This window comes from Delphinus delphis, chromosome 18 (genome assembly GCF_949987515.2).
Source record: "Delphinus delphis chromosome 18, mDelDel1.2, whole genome shotgun sequence".
Taxonomy (NCBI): domain Eukaryota; kingdom Metazoa; phylum Chordata; class Mammalia; order Artiodactyla; family Delphinidae; genus Delphinus; species Delphinus delphis.
The window spans coordinates 78,215,167-78,234,245 of NC_082700.1; the positions used below are offsets into that span (position 1 = coordinate 78,215,167).

The 19,079-nt window shown below is 54.3% G+C and overlaps 1 protein-coding gene across 1 annotated transcript in view; it reads right to left on the minus strand.

The window, feature by feature from the left end:
• RASA3 (RAS p21 protein activator 3) overlaps positions 1-19,079 on the minus strand; it is an 88,757-nt gene that overhangs the window by 35,922 nt on the left and 33,756 nt on the right. Inside the window, exons 2-3 of the mRNA XM_059995896.1 lie at positions 17,006-17,123; positions 4,979-5,082 (exon numbers count right to left, since the gene is read on the minus strand). Of these exons, the coding sequence (XP_059851879.1) occupies positions 4,979-5,082; positions 17,006-17,123 (222 nt within the window). The remainder of the gene's footprint in view (positions 1-4,978; positions 5,083-17,005; positions 17,124-19,079) is intronic.

Consider the following 19,079-nt stretch of genomic DNA (forward strand, 5'->3'; position numbering starts at 1 on the left):
TGGCAGGGGGCAGAGGTGTCTTTCTCATCGCGCCTGTTCACCCTGGTGCCCAGCAAGTGCACAGAGGCAAGAGAGAGAGACAAGGCCTGGAGACTTGAAGTGAAGAAACAAGTCTTTATTCACAGAATCTATAGGAAAAGCTACAAGAAAAGCTGGCAGAGTAGGTGTGTTTAGAACAAAGGTCAATACATAAAATCAATTGTATTTGTACACACGAGCAATGACGATGGAAGCTGAAACTGAAAAGATACCAACAGCACATCCACAAAATGATGCCTTTACGCCTTCAGCTTGTGGTGTACTAGCCCAGAAGTCTTTGTCTACTCTATCAAAATCACAAAATATAGGGACAAATTCTATGTACACACACACACACACACACACACACACACACGTGTGTGTGTGCTGAAAACACGTCACAAAACCCTGATGAGAGAAATTAAAGACCCAAGTACGTGGAGAGACAAGCCACGCTGGAGGGTCTGAAGACTCAGTTTCGTTAAGACGCTAACTCTCCCCAAATTAATCTATAGATCAGTGTAATCTCAGTCATTTTGGAAATTGAGAAGATGACTGAAGATGTAAATGACAATTCAAAGGACGTAGAATGGCAAAACAAGTTTGGAAAAGAATAAAGTTGGTGAGCTCACACGACTGACTTAAGACTTGCTGTGAAGATACAGGAATTAAGACAGTTTGGTGTCGGTGTGAGGAGAGGAATACAGGTCAGTGGAACAGAACACAGAAGCCATAGACAGACCCATGCATATGAAGTCAGTTGACTTTCAGAAGGTGCTAAGGTAATTCAACTGGACACCTGTAAGGAGAAAAACGAAGCCTGTCATATGTAAAATTCACTTGAAATGGATCGCAACATGAGAGCTAAAACCAAAAGCTTTCTGGAAGAAAAGAGAAGAAAATCTTCACAACCCTGTGGTAGGCAAAGATTTCTTAGACATGACATCAAAAATACAAACTATAAAAGAAAAAAATGGGGGGCTTCCCTGGTGGCGCACTGGTTGAGAGTCTGCCTGCCGATGCGGGTTCGTGCCCCGGTCCGGGAAGATCCCACGTGCCGCGGAGCGGCTGGGCCCGTGAGCCATGGCCGCTGAGCCTGCGCGTCCGGAGCCTGTGCTCCGCAACGGGAGAGGCCACAACAGGGAGAGGCCCGCGTACCGCAAAAAAAAAAAAAAAAACAATGTTTGATGAATTGGACTTCATCAAAATTAAAAACTTCTGCTCTTCAAAAGACACTCATAAGAAAATGAAAAGACGAGCCACAAGCTAGAAGAAAATATTTGCAAAACATACATCTGATAAAGGACTTGTATCCAGAATATATTTTAAAAACTTCAAAAACTCAATAAGAAAATCCAATTAAAAGGGCAGAAGATTTGAATGATTTACCAAAGAAGAGATACAGATGGTAAACAAAACACATGAAAAGGTGCCCAACATCATTCTTCATCATGAAAAAGCAGTGAAGCTACAATAAAACACTGCACACATATTAGAAGGGCAAAAATGAATCCAAAATGCAAGTTGATGATACAAGTGCCGGAGAGAATTCAAAATGCTGCACTCAGGAAAGCAGCTTGTCAGTTTCTAATAAAGGTAAACACACTGCAGGGGAGGAAAACTTTTTCCTTCTACTCTTTTAGGTTCTCTGGACAAAGAGAACTGTAACAAAAGAAAGATTAACAAGAGAAAAACAAACAGAAGTTTATCAACATGTGTATCTCAGATATACGTGGGGGAAACTCGGGTGATGAGTATCGCAAGGCGGTGGGTGGCTGGAACTCGTAGCATCTTAACCTAAAACAACCACCACCAATTTTCAGAGAAGTGACAAGACCAAGGAAAGGACTCTGAGTTTCGAGGAAGGCAAATGTATGTGGGAACCAATGGCCCGGAAGGCTCGTTGTGTGGGTTCCTCGGTGTAGCCTCTGGGCCGCCAAGGGTCTAGGGTCGTCTCGGATTTGGACAAATTTATGTTCTGCTTCTAGGGTAGAGAGATTTCCTTGTGTCTGCTTCTTCCCAGCTGCCTGCAGCTCAAATAAATCGTTATGCCACAGTGGCCTATTTGGGATGGCAAATTCTGCCGTCCTTTAAAACCTACAGTACGCCCCAGCAATCTCACTCTTAGGTATTTTCTAAGAGAAATGAACACATTTGCCAACACAGAGACCTAGGCAAGAATGCTTACGGCAGCTTTGCTCACGATCACTAAAAGCAGGACACAACCCCACCTCCGTCGAATGACGAGCCCCCGCAGTGGGCAGTGGGCGCGCTGTGCAACTTACACCTCGATGACCCTGGCTTATCAACAAAAGCACCACGGTCTCACTTCACACCCCCACCCTTCAATAGAGAACCTGCAGGAAGCCCCTGCCAGCGGGGCTGGACGGACCAAGCGGGGAGATGCTGGGATGACAGGCCCACAGCCGGAGTGGGGCAGAGGGGGAGGCCTGGCTGGGCCCCCAGAGCCCCAGCAGCCCACGCCCTGCACTGGAAGTGGAGCCGGTGGCCCTGAGCCAGCACTGCCTCGACCACACCTGCACTGCACCGCCACACCCTCCCTGGGACAAACCCCACCCCTGGACTCGGCCCGGGGGGGCCCACGCGCTGCTGCACCCGGAGAACCTGGCGCGGCGCCGTCAGATCACATGGCAGACGTGAGAAGCCGGTGACACTACGCTCGTTTCCGCGACATAAATTTATACCCTAGAACTTGGTTTCTCATCCTGGTAACAACATAATTGCTAGTCATAACTTCAAATTATCCTTGGAGATCCAGACAGCCTCTTATTTTTACGGCTGTGAGAACAATGTTGGAAACATCTAAATCTGGTTGCACCCTGACACATCCCCATTTTAAAGTCACCAGGAATTGCTAAACCATGGTTCTGCTGGTTCCGCTGGTTCTCTTTAAAAACAGCAGGCGCCTTAAACAGAATGATCGATAAACATCTTCTTTGGTCTTTATGAGCGGAAATAACCCCAAACCAGCTAGATCAGGTTCTCTGATTCAAATGGGCAGATATTTTAAAATTTCTTTTTCCTTAGGATTACCACTCAAAGAAGCTCCCGTGTAGCTCCAGGGATTAGTCAAACTCCTCTTCATTCTGGTATAATCTGAGCCAACTGCCCTGGTGGTACTGCATCTCCCTGTGGGTCGCACCTGTCGCCCAGGTGAGCTCCATCAAGTAACGTGTAAACTTCCGACCCACCACTCTGCCCACCTCCTTTCCTCCTTGAACAAACCTTGGTGCACCCAGCAGGCGCTAGACGGAGACACCCCCGGGCCCTGCTCCGACAGCCCCAGGCCACAGGAAGTACGGGCCAGTGGACACAAAAGAAATGCTCCCACAGGCGACGGTGAGAATAACACACACCGAGGGGCAGCCTCCAGCTGACCAGGGTCTCGGCCGACAGCGGCAGCCACGAGGGCATCGGAGAAGGGCCTGAGGTGGGCGTCAGGCTGCGAGGCACCGGGAGAGGGGCCGGGAGGGCCAGAGCCTATGTCTGGGCTGGAGGAGGAATCCCCGGAGCGGGACGCCAAGCTAAGGTTCGGGCGCCATCCTGAGGGCAAAGCGGGCAGGCCCACAGGCCCAGCACAGAAGTGGTCCCGCAAACGCGAACATCCTCGCTTCAGAGGTAAAGGGCTGCTGAGGGGCCCCATCACGGCTCCATCTTAAATGAAGTCAAGTGTGAATTATCTGAGTTGCTGTGTCATCTAGGCCGTGTGCTTCCTGAACAAACTGGTGATTTCTACGTAAAACACAGCAGTCTCCAAGAACGCTATTTGTTGGAAATGCAGACCCTGGGCCCTGCCCCAGACCCAATACCCAGCATCTGCATTTTGACAGTGTGGGAAGCTCTGATCCATGTGCTGGAAACACTGCCAGATGCTTCTTCAAAGGACCTCAGCTCCAGAGCTGCCTTCAGACTTTTTTTTTCTTTCTTTTTTTTCTGGCGGTACGTGGCCCTCTCTGCTGTGGCCTCTCCCGTTGCGGAGCACAGGCTCCGGACGCGCAGGCTCAGCGGCCGTGGCTCACGGGCCCAGCCGCTCCGCAGCATGTGGGATCCTCCTGGACCGGGGCACGAACCCGTGTCCCCTGCATCGGCAGGCGGACTCTCAACCATTGAGCCACCAGGGAAGCCCCAGACTTTTTTTTTTTTTGAGGGCTGCTGGCCTGGGTGCAAACACCCCTGACCAGTCACGTATGGGCAGTGCGTGGAGCTGGTCAGACGCCCCAGGAGCGGGCGGGAGACTGCAGTGTCACGGGCCCGCCAGATTCAACTGCTCTGTCCAGGAGCAAAGCACCGAGACGCCTCCTGCCAGGAGCAGCCGGGCCAGCGACGATCAGCTGGGGTCCCATGGCCACAGCTGAGCCCACGTTGGGCAGCTCGGGTCTAATTCTGGTGCCACGGGGAGCTGATAGGTTTCCCGGGACAGAGGCGCCCACCAAACGGGCGGCTCTGGGCTCCACGTTCAAGGTGGGTCTCACTCTCTCCAGGACGCTGGTGCCTCTGGGACCCTCAATACCTGAGACCCCCAGTACCTCTGACAGCATCCCAGTGCCTCTGAGAGCCCCTAATACTTATGAGTGCACCCCAATACCTCTGAGCACCCCAATACCATCCCAGTCCCCCATACATGGGTGCTGGGTTCAGGGATGGGCAAGGTCTGGGGTGGTGGGATGGTTGGAGAAGGCTTCGGGAGTCGTTTGGGGGGACGCCACTCTCGCCTTGAAGGATGGTTTGCCTTTGCCGCGTGTCCCCGTGTCCCCGCGTGAGCTCGTGGTGTGTCGCCCCAGAACACAGTGACAGGGCAGCTCCGGGACGGCCAGCAAGGGCAGGCGAGATGCTGGTGTGGCTCACCGGCTCAGACGGCATGCCCGGGAGTTCTGCCAGAATGAGCCCCGCTCAGAAGAGGCGGAGAAAATGAAGAAAACCCTGGTCGGTCGGTACCTACCTATGATTGAATCCCTCCGGAAAACGTCTCTATCGAAAATGTAAAAGGACAGGTGACGGAAACTCCGCGGAATCTCGCAGTAGAAGTCCTCTCCGTAGAAGGGGCTGGACACAGACAGAAGGGGCACCGTTAGATTCTACGAGGCGGCGTCCCCTGCCCTGGGGGCAATCAGTCCTGGGGGGATCCGTCCTAGGGGGATCCGTCCTGGGGGGATCAGTCCTGGGGGATCGGTCCTGGGGGGATCGGTCCTGGGGGGATCAGTCCTGAGGGGATCGGTCCTGAGGGGGGATCGGTCCTGGGGGGATCGGTCCTGGGGCGGGGATCAGTCCTGTGGGGAATCAGACCTGAGGCGGGGGTCAGTCCTGGGGGGTGATCAGTCCTGAGGGTGGTTCAGTCCTGGGGGGTCAGTCCTGGGGGGAATCAGTCCTGAGGGGGGACTCAGTCCTGGGGTGGGGATCAGTCCTGTGGGGTGGTCAGTCCTGGGGGGGGATCAGTCCTGAGGGGGGGGTCAGTCCTGGGGGGGTGATCAGTCCTGAGGGGGGGTCAGTCCTGGGGGGTCATCAGTCCTGAGGGGGGGTCAGTCCTGGGGGCGATCCGTCCTGTGGGGAATCAGTCCTGTGGGGATCATTCTTTAGGGGGGGGTCAGTCCTGGGGGGTCAGTCCTGGGGGGTCATCAGTCCTGAGGGGCGGTCAGTCCTGGGGGGGTGATCAGTCCTGAGGGGCGGTCAGTCCTGGGGGGGTGATCAGTCCTGAGGGGGGACTCAGTCCTGGGGTGGGGATCAGTCCTGAGGGGTGGTCAGTCCTGGGGGGTCATCAGTCCTGAGGTGGGGTCAGTCCTGGGGGGGGGCCGGCTTCCAAGCGCCTGCCTCAGGCATGCACCTGTGACCTCACGTGGGGGACACGAAATTGGGAGCTGGTGGTCCCGGCGGACCGAGGGAGGCGGTGGGGAGGGGCGGAGGGAGGCGATGGCAGGTGACAGACACGGAAGGACCTGTACGCAGGAGCTGCCTCAGAGCCTCCCCTCGGGAGGGGGACGAGCCCACCTGTGGTGCTGCCGTCAGAAGCACCCAACAGGTATCGCTTGTTTTACTGACCAGCTCAGATCCAGAGCAGGAAGAGGGACCGCGCTGGCCTGAGGTCCAGGCGTGCAGAGAAGGCAGCTGCTCTCCCCCCGCCATGTCCTGGGGGCCAGAGCCCAGAAGGCACGTCCCCCAGGAGTCAGAGCTGCGGCCGAGGCCTCGCGAGAAGGCGCACGCGTACGGCAGGTGTTTCCAGGGCTGCCCCCGAGACGGCCACACACGCGAGTCCTGACTCCAGTGTCCCTGCCCACGGCCTGGCCCCCATCCCGGCTTTATCTCGGGGGACTGTCCCCACTCTCGGCTGCAAATCAGGATCACCTGGAGAGGTTTCTAGAAAACACACTGCCCAGGCCCCACTCAGAGGACCCTCTTCATGGGTGGCTCACAGGGTAGCACCTTCAGTCCCACACCTGCCACCTCCTGACGCAGAGCCGTGACACCAGCCGGTTACACATGGGGGACACAAATCTCACCCCCGGCCCCTGGAGGCACAGGAGCCCCGGGACAGGGCCCGGGACAAGGGCACCCAGAATGCACTTTCCCAGGTGAGGACGTGCAGAAACTGAGCTGCTCGTAGGAATGTAAAACGGGGCCATCGCTCTTCCAAAACGGTAAACCCGGAGTAACCATTATAGCCCAACAGCCCACCCCCAGGGGTATGTCCGGGAGCAATGAAAACACATCCACACAAAAACCGGTACGTGCAAGGTTACAGCAGAAACAACCCAAGCGTCCATCAACAGAGGACGGACACACCGAACGGAGCCCCTGACCCACTGGCGCCTTCAGCTCTGACGCTGAGGCTCAACGAGAGAAGCCAACGCAAGTGGCCACACAGGGTGCCGTTCCCTGTACGTGAAATGACCAGAACTGGCTCATCTGTGGAGACAAAGTGGATTCCTGGTGGCCAGGGGCTGGGGAGCAGGGGAAGGGAATGGCTTTCTCTTTAGGGAGATGAAAATGTTCTAACAGTGACTGTGGTGATGGCCACACATGCTTAAGGTTTTTTTCTCTAAAGATACATGGATATAGAATAAAAATAAAGACATGTTTTTAAATAAAAGTGGGGCTACATTCTTCAACCTGATACACAGTCGGCTTCTTCCTTTAACATGAGGCCATGGACCACTTCCCAAGTAAATAAAGGCCAAACGGCACCTGAGGTCTGAGTGACCACAACCGCAGGACTCACACCTTCCAACACGCGGACAGCAAGTCCTCCCCCACGTCCACCACCGGGAGCTTCCCTAGCCCTGGTGTCCTCAGGACAGTCCCCGAGGTGGCCTGCTTGGTGGGAGGGCGTCCTCCATCCTGGGCTCTGGGACCACGGACCTTCCAGGAAGGTCTCCATCAATGTTTACAAACTCTGCTAAGCTGGTGACCAAAACTACTGCTTTCATTTGAAAAGTTTACATTATTGGTGAGGCTGAATGTCTGTCGTGTGTGTGTGTGTACGCACTTTTTGTTTCGTTTTGTGCTGAAATGTCTGGCTCATTTTCTGTCAAATGACCATCTTTTCACATTCTTTTCAAGTTCAGGATACTAATCCACTGAGAACTTTTAAATTTATGTTGCAAAGTAAAAGACAAGTACCTGACGCCCAACATACAAGGAATATGTTTGTCGTCCACGAACAGGGACAGGCAGGCGACCCGGCTGTCCCCACCAGAAGCCCAGGGGGTCCCTGCACAAAGGCCTCCTCAGCCCAATCGTGGCATCTCTCAGGTCGGGGCTGGCATCAGCAGGGCCCACAGGGGCGTGAGGGAGCAGGGCAGACATCCGGGGGTGGGACAGGCGTGCCCCCTGGTGCCCGCATGCGGCCAGGCCACCCCCTTCTTGGTCGATGGGAAAGCCTGCAGTGTTTCTTCAAGGGGGCAGAGTTGGAAGCATATTTCCAAAAGAAAAGGAAGCTGTGGTTGGTGGGGAGTGGGGTGAGGTCCCCCCACATGCCTGCAACACAGACTCTCCTTTCTGGGGCACTGAGAGGGGCTGCACAACCCCAGATCCCCCAGCTGGCGCCTCTGCCTGGGCATCTCTGCACACAGCTCAGCAGCAGCAGAGGCAGGACTCATGCCCTGCACGGTTGCAGGCTTGTCCAGGGAAAGGGAAAATGCCACCCAAAGGACTGGACGGCCTTAACTACCACTATCTGACAAGGGAATTAAAACGCGGCCTCTGGCGTCTGAGGCCGGCCAGAGCGCTTTCCTCGCTAATTACAGGGAGAAGTTTAAATGCAGTTTCACAGAATTGGGAAAAGAGAAAAAGCCTCCGACAGGAAGCTGTTGGCCTCTGGCTCCGCGAGCCCAGATGTGCAGCGGAGAGGTCCCGGCAGGGCGCCCCCCGCAGGACCGCAGAGTCCTTCCCCGGCCCCCCAGAGCCCGGCTGGCACTGCCCTGCCCCCGCCGCCGCCAGACGCGAGGTTCTCCCCGGTTTCGCGCTGCGTGCTGTGTCCTATGTTGCAAACACCAGCATCCGTTTCCCAGCAACTGGGGGAGGGGAGCGCGGGAGCCACGGGGACAGAGGGGAGCCTCCCCGCAAGCCCCGGATGCGCCACAGGGCAGCCCTGGCGGAGCCCGGGTGCCCAGAAGCGGGGACCCGGGGCCCACGCCGAGGCCCAGAGAGAGCTGGAAGCCAGGCAGGCAGGGCCTGTTCTCCGAAAAGGGTGCCGGCCGGCTCTGAACAGCTCTGCGTTCGGCTAATAAACGTGCAGGTGGTTAAACCAGTCACTAAAACCTGGATTAAAATTCATGAGACCAAATACTGTATTCAGACGCCCACAGAGGAGACGGGAAGGGAGGGGACTCGTGCAGCCTGCACCCCGCGCGGCTGGCGCTCGCGGGACCCGGCACCGGGAGGGCCCGCGCCCCAGGCGCGAACCGCCCATGGCGCCCAGAAGCAGGAGGAACCCTGTCTGGTTTCTCCCTCACTTCCTCTAAATGGTGATTTTAAAGCAGCGCGGCCCTCGGCACCCGAGAGCCTGTCTCTGAGGCTCCGATAAGCTACTGCATCTCACTGGGAGGCCGGGTGCTCAGCTGAAGCCTCCCCCCAAGCCGTGGGTCACGGCCTGAACACGGGGAGGGGCGGCTCCCAGGAGAGAAAGGCGCTCCGTCCACGTGAAGGACGGATGGAGAAATGAGGGCCTGCCCCCAGCTTCATGCAGATGTGGACGGAGGGATGCAGCTGACCCTCCCGGGGAAGGAGCCTTGGAGGTCAGATCACAGTTTCCTCCAACTGCTGGGGAAGAGGCACCCCACCTGGACCCCACCTGGGCCAGTCTTGGCCCGCAGGACAAGGCTGGATCACAGGACACGAGGGCACCCAGGGCGCCCGCCTACAGGGCCAGCCACACGCTCTTCCAGAAGCACAGCCGGGTGTCTGTGCCGGAGCCCGGCCTCATGGGTGACCTGCAGCCCGTTGTCCTGGCCTAAGCAGCCCAAGGCGGACGGCCACGTGGCCTTGGTGGGTTCCTCACTTCTTCCAGACTCAGTTTCCCCATCTGCTCACATGGGGTGCACCCCACACGGGACTCCCACATGCAGCCCCTCCCCTCCCTGCACCCTCCCCAGAGAAATCACGTGTCCTCACCAAAAACTCACACCCAGACTGTCCTTTTAAGGCCTGGCCACGCTTCTTAAGGTAACTGAAGCCCCCGGACTCCAGAACCTTCAGAAAGGCCCCAAGGGAAGGAGGGTGTCAGGGAGAAGCCTGGAGGCGTGAGGGGGCCGGCAGCCTGGGGAGCTTTTGGGGACCCCAGAGGAACCCATTAACCACAGCATTCTGACACCCAAACTGCCCAGCCCACAGCTCCACGGGGACTGACTGTCTACTCAGGGAGAGTGGACAGGGTGGGCCCAGGGTCTCTCCCTGCAGGGTGGTCTCTCCCTGCAGGGTCCCAGCCTTACCTGGGCCTGGGCACGGCGGTCAGCTGGGCATCTGGGAAGCCCTGTGAGAAGCCCCACATCCTGAGATTCAGGGGCTCAGTGAGGACTGGAGCCCGACGTCGGGGGGATGCTCTGAGCTGAAGGCCCACCCTGGACCAGAGAGCTCCCCAGGACCGGGGGGAAGGGTCCCCGCCTGGAGCTCCCCAGGACCGAGGGGAAGGGTCCCCGCCTGGAGCTCCCCAGGACCGAGGGGAAGGGTCCCCACCTGGAGCTCCCCAGGACCGGGGGGAAGGGTCCCTGCCTGGAGCTCCCCAGGACCGGGGGGAAGGGTCCCCGCCTGGAGCTCCCCAGGACCGGGGGGGGGGAAGGGTCCCCACCTGGAGCTCCCCAGAACCGAGGGGAAGGGTCCCCGCCTGGAGCTCCCCAGGACCGGGGGGAAGGGTCCCTGCCTGGAGCTCCCCAGAACCGGGGGGAAGGGTCCCCGCCTGGAGCTCCCCAGGACCGGGGGGGAAGGGTCCACGCCTGGACTTCCCCAGGACCGAGGGGAAGGGTCCCCACCTGGAGCTCCCCAGGACTGGGGGGGTGGAAGGGTCCCGCCTGGAGCTCCCCAGAACTGGGGGGAAGGGTCCCCGCCTGGAGCTCCCCAGGACCGGGGGGGAAGGGTCCCCGCCTGGAGCTCCCCAGGACCAGGGGGGTGGAAGGGTCCCCACCTGGAGCTCCCCAGGACTGGGGGGGTGGAAGGGTCCCGCCTGGAGTGCCCCAGGACTGAGGGGAAGGGTCCCCCGGACTGGAGCTCCCCATGACCGGGGGAGTGGAAGGGTCCCCGCCTGGAGCTCCCCAGGACCGGTGGGGTGGAAGGGTCCCCACCTGGAGCTCCCCAGGACCGGAGGTAAGGGTCCCCGCCTGGAGCTCCCCAGGACCGTTGGGGCGAAGGGTGGTGTGGAACGTCTGGGCCTGAGACCTGCATTTATGTCAAAAAGACTTCCTTTTTAAGCTTTAACTTGAGAAATTAGAGAGAAAAGAAACATAAGGAGAGATGATGCTATCTGTACAGTCTCATAATCTCAAAGTTGGTGTTTTCTAGTCAACAGCTTGGTTTTCATTAAGAACATCTGAGAAAATGACGTCTTTCGTCCCAAACCACAGACTCCCTCTTGTGCTGTCACACCCTAACCCCAAACAACTTCTCCCTCCCGGAGACGAAGACCGCGGAGGCCAGCACACAAAGCTCTATTTTCTGAGCAATTTGCATCTCTCGGAGGAACAGAGAGACCCTCTCAAGTCACTGACCCACAGGCTCCTTCTGATTCCAAACCGGAAGCTCGCGCCCACCCGCAGGGGAACAGCCTTTCATTCGGGAGAATTCTTGGCGAGAATGACGGGATTAGAGATTCTGTAATGACACGCAAATCGATAAGCGTGGTGATGAGCTAGCTCCTTCCTCACTGTGCTCTAAAAGCGGTTATTTTACTAACTTCTAATGTTACGTAAAATACAAAAACAAACAAACAAAAAACCTACCAACAAAAGAACAAAAATTCTGCCCATAATCCCACTACCCAGAAAAAATAACCACGTTGGCGTTTAAGTCCTCACGTGCCAGGCCATTTTTAGAGCTATGCCAGTTTTTTAAACAAAAAGGAATCTTACTGTGAACACAACTTTCTAACTTGCCTTTATCGCTTGACAGACACAACCAAACTCTGCGGGAGGCAAGGAGGCACAGTCGCGGGGTCAGGGCCGTCTGGTCCAGAGGCCCACGGGGGCGGGAGGGAGGGGCTTCTGGGCTGGATATGGGGGGGCGGGCGTCCAGGCAGGAGGCTCAGCACAGCCTCAACAGAGCTGCCCTGGGGGAAAGTGAGGGTCAGAGTAGGAGCCGCTTCCTGCCTGTCGAGGGGAGAGGCGGGCAATGTCATCCTCAAAATAATCACTTACATGGACAAAAGGAAATGAAAAACTAGCACTTCATGGGATACGCCTGCAAACGATTGGGCCAACCCAGCTCCTAAGAGTTCCTTTTTTTAACTGTAGCACGAACGTGCTCCCTTTACTGGATAGGACGGTGGTTTTCTCCACAGGCAGCCTTCAGCTCCACTTTGCCCTCCCGGGGACCCCAGGATGCCCTCCACAGATGCACTGTGGCCCCAGGCAGGCAGCTAACCCGTCCGGACCCTGACAACACAGTTTCATAGAGCCTTTCTGTTTAAATAAATGGTAAAGAAATGATGACTTGCCATTTAAATGATTAAAAATTATAGCTGTAAAAAGTTAAATGTGAACACCGTCCACTTGCACCATCAGGAAGATACCATTCTCAGGAGGACAGAACTTTCCCCGAATCACCGTCCCGGAGGAGAGACAGTCCGGAAAAGCCTCCTTCTCCCCGAAGGGTCTGACCAGGGGGGTTCCCCCAGTAAATTTGCAACAGCAGTCCCCTCTCAGTGCCCACTGTCCCACACCAGACATGCAGGAAAGGAAGGCAGGGACGGTGACACCTGCTCACGGGTGAGCGGCGTTCTGCAGACCCAGGGCATGGGGACACCCACAGAACCAGGCCGCAGCCCGATTCCTGGACCCCCTTCCCCTGGAGAAAGGAGGGAAGGGGGTGTGTGTCCTCCCTCTCACCCTCACGCTCCATCTGCACTCCAGCCTGAGGGAGGACAGACCACGCTGGGTGGCACTGACCCTCTGTGGCCACCGAGGCCCCTCTGGCTACGAGCCCCAGACAGGGCACCAGGTCCTGCCGGCTCCCTCAGGTCCAGAGATCAGACGTAGGCTCTTTGTTTCCTACAGCAACGTTGCCAAACAGATGGTCAACCCTCACAGGCGATGCTGAGCCTGGAGGACGATGCGGGAGTTAGGGCCATAACACAGCAAGGCGTGCAGCTGCTCTGTGCGGGCAACACTGAACCCTGACGGCTGCCGGTGCCGGTGGCCTGTCCAGGGCGCAGTGCCCTCCTTGTCACCCAGGCATGCCCCCTTCCCTCCACCCTCGCAGCTGCCATCTGGGTCTGGGTCTTGTGCCACTGGGCTCTGCCCCCCAGGTTCGGCCCCTCAAGAACTGAGCTGCATTAAGACACCACCTCCTGTGACCTCCACCCGTGGTCTCTGGCCTTAGGAATTCCCACAGGACGTGTTCAGACATCCCTCTACCTTCTGTGTCTCTAAACCTCTCTCACACTTTCCATTCCTTTGTGTCTCTGGGGTAGATTTCGGGTTTTTTTTAAGATTTTTTTTGATGTGGACCATTTTTAAAATCTTTATTGAATTTGTTACAATATTGCTTCTGTTTTATGTTTTGGTTTTATGGCCACGAGGCATGTGGGATCTTAACTCCCTGACCAGGGATTGAACCTGCACCTCCTGCATTGGAAGGCAAAGTCTTAACCACTGGACCACCAGGGAAGTCCCTCTGGGGTATATTTCAAATGTACCTTCCACTTTACCAATTTTCCTTTCAGCTATGTCTAATCAACTATTTAGTTCATTCACTGAGTTTTTCATCTAAATTCTTGTGATCTGCACTTTTAGAAATTCTGTTAGATTCTTTTTCAAATTCGTGCAGGCATTCTTCATCGTTCCTTATCCTGCTCATGTTTTCAATCTTGTCTCATTACTTTTAAGTTCACTAAACTTTGTTAGCTGACATTCTGCAAACACTGCAGGCCTGATTCTGCTGTCTGTTGTTTCTCTTGGAAAATGCACATGACGCTTTATTTCTGTGTTCTCTGTGCATTTTCTCCTCTGAGCTCAAGCTCCCTGAAACGTTATACTGGAGAATCCTGAGACCTAGACTGAAGGAGAGGAGTGGATTTGCTTTCAACTGCCCTGTCACTGCCTCAGCAGGAGGTACAAACTACCAACCCAAGACTGCATTAACGTATGTGTATGGATTGTGGTTTCTGAACCACAGATGTGGTGCGGATTCAGGCTACACACTCCAAGAGCCAGCCTGTGATTTCAAGTACTCAGCACCAAGTGGAGGCACAATTTCCTCGCTAACTTCTTTTATGCAGCAGGTTATTTGCTTTTGCCCTTACACTGCAGAGTCAAGGTCTGGGGCTACCAGCTTGCCCCTCACCAGTATAAATAGGGGTTTTGCCTCAATACTAAATGGTCACATACACCCATATTTTTAAATCATTTTTAAAATTAAAGTATAGTTAATTTACAATGTGTATTAGTTTCAGGTGTACAGCAAAGTGATCCAGGAATATATATTCAGAATATATATATATGTTCTTTTTTTCCATTATAGGTTCTTGCAAGATATTGAATATAGTTCCCTGTGCTATACAGTAGGGCTTTGCTGTTTATCTATTTTATATATAGTATTGTGTATGGTTAATCCCAAACTCCTAATTTATCCCTCTCCCCTCCCCTGCTATGCCCTTTGGTAACTGTGTTTGTTTTCTATGTCTGAGTCTGTTTCTGTTTTGTAAATAAGTTCACTCATATCATTTTTTTAGATTCCACATATAAGTGATATCGTATATTTGTCCTTCTCTGTCTGACTTACTTCATCTAGTATGATAATCTCTAGGTCCATCTGTGTTGCTGCAAATGGCACTATTTCATCTTTTTTATGGCTGAGTAATATTCCATTATATTTATATGTGCCACATCTTCTTTATCCATTCACCTGGTGATGGACATCTAGGTTGCTTCCATGTCTTGGCTATTGTCAATAGTGCTGCTGTGAGCACTGGCGTGCATGCATCTTTACAAATTATGGTTTTCTCTGGATATACACCCAGGAATGGGACTAGTGGATCATATGGTAGCTCTGTTTTTAGTTTTTTAAGGAAGCTCCGTACTGTTCTCCATAGTGGCTGCACCAGTTTACATTCCCACCAATCACGTAGGAGGGTTCCATTTTCTCCACACCCGCTCCAGCATTTATTATTTGTAGACTTTTTAATGATGGCTATTCTGACCTGTGTAAGGTGGTACCTCATTACAGTGAGGTTTGGATTTGCATTTCTCTAATAATTAGCGATGTTGAACATCTTTTCATGTGTTTGTTGGCCATTTGTACGTCTTCTTTGGAGAAATGTCTATTTAGGTTTTCTGCCCATTTTTTTATTGGGTTGTTTGAGTTTTTGTTATTAAGCTGTATGAGCTGTTTGTATATTTTGGAAATTAATCCCTTGTCAGTAGTATCATTTATAAATACTTTCCCCCATTCCGTAGGTTGTCTTTTCACTTTGTTTACGGTTTCCTTTGCTGTGCAAAGCTTTTAGGTTTAATTAGGTCCCATTTGTTTCTTGTCTCATATTTTTTTAACCTCTTGGAATTATTTCATGTAGGTTTGTCTCTTTATTTGCTGTCAGCTTTAACTTTCTGCTTACAGCGCTCCCTGACTTACCTGGCATATTAGATAAGCACTCAATAAATATTAATTGAGCTAATGAATAAATTAACGTTTCAAAAACTAAGCTTATTAAAACTGTCTGAGGAAAGCAGGAATGGTCTGTGAAGGGTTAGGCGCTCTGACGAGTTGGGAGAATCACCTCGGCATACTCACTAGAGCTAACTGGCTCCTGGTGACAGTGTTTGGGGGCTGCCCGATTCTGGCTGCATCACAGGTAGCCGACTTCCCAGAAGAGACAGTATTACTACACCACTCTTTTTATTTCGCTCTCAGCCTCCCTTTTCTGCTCCAAAAGCTCATTTTCTTATGCCATCAAAACCAGAAACTATGATTTCTACCTCTAAACGTGTAAGAAATATTTTCAGGAATGGTCCCTATTTCTCGGCCTCAACTAAAGCAGAGGTTCCCAAATTCCCTTCCCAGAGACCCTCACCCGGCAGGTCTGCGGGGAGCCCAGCTCTGCAGAGACCCTCTAACGTGGACTCTTCTCCTGGGGAGCTCACGGAAATGGCCCTGAGGGCGACGGTAGCACCTTCAACATCAGCGCCAAAGCCACACGCGACTCCTGACAAACTCCTCAGTCTTCTCGTTCTCCTTCAACAAATTACTTCAGAGAATCCGGAGGGCGCATTCAAGTAACACAGGGCCTCAGGAGCAGCCCTGCCGGTCTGGGTGACAACGGGGCACACGGAGAAGGGAAGTGTCTGCATGTTTCGGGGGCAGGAGATCTTAACAGTTTCTAAAAGTTAAATTCATTAAGTCACCAGAACGTGCTGTTTGTTCCCACTTAGAAGCAGCAATATGCAAGGATATGATTCATCTGCTAAAAATGTTCTCAAGCCCAAGACAGCTCTTTGGATGGACCCATACAGCCCACAGTTCTAAGCCCGAGGGTGGCCCACTGTCAGCACGGGCTCCAGAACCACTTACTCTGGTTGGGACTCCACCGGCTTTGCTGTGCTTCCCCCAGGCTCACACCACCGTCCCCGCCCGCCTGCCAGGGCAGCAGAGGCCCCCCTCACCTACCCACTCCCTCTCCCGGAGACATACTGTGACCACAGGTGCCACCACTTCCTACCCCAGGGCGGGGTCCGGGGCCAGCAGGCCTGGAGCTGGTGGGAAATGCAAATCACCGCCCTACCCTACCCGCCTGGGGCGACACCCGGGCCTTAACAGGCTCTCCGAACGGTTCCTACACAAGCTGGGGGTGAGGGGCACGGACGTGTTTCTTAGGTTGAAAACCTCTCAGTCTTAAGGCTTCAATGCTAGCCTCTCTCACCTGACCCCTCTGTTCCTCAAGTCTAGCAACAATGCTTTCTAGGTCTCTGATCTCTGTGAACAGTTACCTCCACCCCCGTCTTGAGCCTCTTCAGAAAAAGGAAGATGGTTAAAAAAAGCTCCCCAAGTATTTATGCTCTGAAATCCTTGCTTTGTACTCTTTCGTTGCACTATATACTGCCCAGCTCATCTCGACTTAGAAAGTCCTCACCCACCTCTCAGCCGACTAATAAGTCTACGCGCTCTGTCCTTCCCGCTCTGCCCCGGTCATTACGGGCATTTAGGGACCATGAGCCCGTCACCGCCCCGGGAGCCCGTTCCTCTCTCAGGCAGAGAGAGAGGATAAGGATGGAGTGAGGACACCCTCCGCACAGAAGCAACTGTCAGCAGCAAATAAAGCGGCAGCAGACGTTACCAGAGTGATTTCTCCACAATCTGGGTCCTGAAAACCTCCTCCTGGTCTAGGTTCACGGTGCAGTAACAGTCTCGCATCTTGTTTGGCCCCGGGTAAGTGGGAAGATTTTTGGCTTCACCTAAAAAGCAAACGTAAATCTATCATCAGTTTAGCATGGAATTATTCAGTCTCCTTGATAACCACAGACACCTTCCCAATGATGGATTTCTCTCACAGCAAGGCACCCGCTCACTTCTGTACGTTCATTAGCTCTTCACGAGGTCTCGGTTTTCTTGCCACCAAAGTGTTGATGAGAAAACCATCTGTACTGTTACAGTGTAAGGTAACATATACATTAACCTCTAAAGCGATGGTTCCTATAACAGCAGTAATCCATTGGCCTAGGAGTTAAGGGTTGTTTCGTTTTACCCACATTGGTCCCTTTAATATTTTTAATGTTTAAATTATGGTAAGATACACAGAAATTAAAATGTATCCTCTCACCCACCTTCACACATACAGCTCAGCGGCACCGCAGTTAACTCTATTCACACTGCTGCACAGTCAACCTACAGAACTCCTTCACCTCGTGAAGCTGAAACTGCCCCCACTAAACAACAAGCCCCGTGTCCCCGCCACCGCCCAGCCCCTGCCGCCCAGCTGCTGCCCAGGCACCTCGCAGAAGTGGAACCACACACTGCCTGTCCTTCTGGGCCTGGTTGATGTCACTGAGCACAATGTCCTCAAGGCTCATCCACGTCATGGCCCGAGACAGGATTCGCTTCTTTTCCAAGGCTAACGTTTTGCTTGTCTATTCATCCCCCGGGTCCCTTTTCATTTTGAATTTAATTTGATAGTATTAGGTCAAAGTTGGGGCACTATTAAGGAGAAGGACTCTTTTTTTACTGATGAGTAAGCTACGAACTCCAGCTGTTTAGAAGCCGGTGAGGAGAAGTCTGGGGTGGGGAGACCAGCCACGGGCCATGCCTCCCCGACACACGCTGGAGAAAAGGGAGGAGCTGCCAACGGCCCCGTGGAATCTTGGACGCCATGTCGCCTTTGACCTTGGGTCTGACCGAAGACCATTAGTGAAGCCGCAGCCGCTGGACCCTCTGCCAGAAGCTGGGAGTGCACCTGGGCTGCAAATGTGAACAGCCCCTTTGCTTGTGGACTGATAGGGAGCAGAGGGGCTTGCAACCAGGGAGGAGAAGCCCCCTCCCTGGAAGGAACCCCCACTGATGAGCTCCCGCCTCCCAGGGGCCTCCTGTCCCCCAGCTGGGCGTTTTCAGGCACCAGACCCAGGGCCAGGAAGGGGGCCGGGGCCGAGCACCCAGCACCCACCAACGCAGCCCAGGCCCGGCCGACACCTGTTAGCACCACCCAGGGCCGCGCTACCTCGCGGCCGACACCTGTTAGTACCACCCAGGGCCGCGCTACCTCGCGGCCGACACCTGTTAGTACCACCCAGGGCCGCGCTACCGCTTCTGGTTAAAACCGAAGGAAAAGCAGCAACAACAGAAAGCAAACCAAAACCTCAGAGCTCAGCCCCCAGAGGAGCCGCGCCCGCACCCCACAAACACTTGACGCCGCTCTCGGGGAAACACGCAGGTGGTAACTTCCTGCTGCCCAGGGTGGAGGTGAGCTTGACGGGCCGAAGTCTTTCTATCAAACTTCTGATTGGCCTTATTGCTCGGGACGGAGGAGAGCAGCAATGAACAGAAGTGGCTCAGTAACTGGGCCAATAAATCGAGTGTTCTGAGGCTTCCTAGCAGCCCCAGCTGTACTCTGCACAGGCGGGTCTGCCGCACACGCGGCCGGGACACCAGGCCTCTCCCCCGGGCCTCGGCTTCCCCGACCGTAAAAGCAAGACAGCACACGTCTCCCAGCCTCCTCTAACTCAAAAGGTTCTAGGAAGTTTTCTTTTGGGAATCGTCAGTGACTCTCAGATGGTGAAGAAAAAGAAATAACCAATGAATGTTTTCCTAGGGGTGCGGCTATCCTCACGGTACATCACGCCGCAAGGCTCCGGGAAGCGCGTCCACAAGCGTCAGGCACAGAACCACGGACCATCTGAGAAGAGGCGCGTGATCCCGCC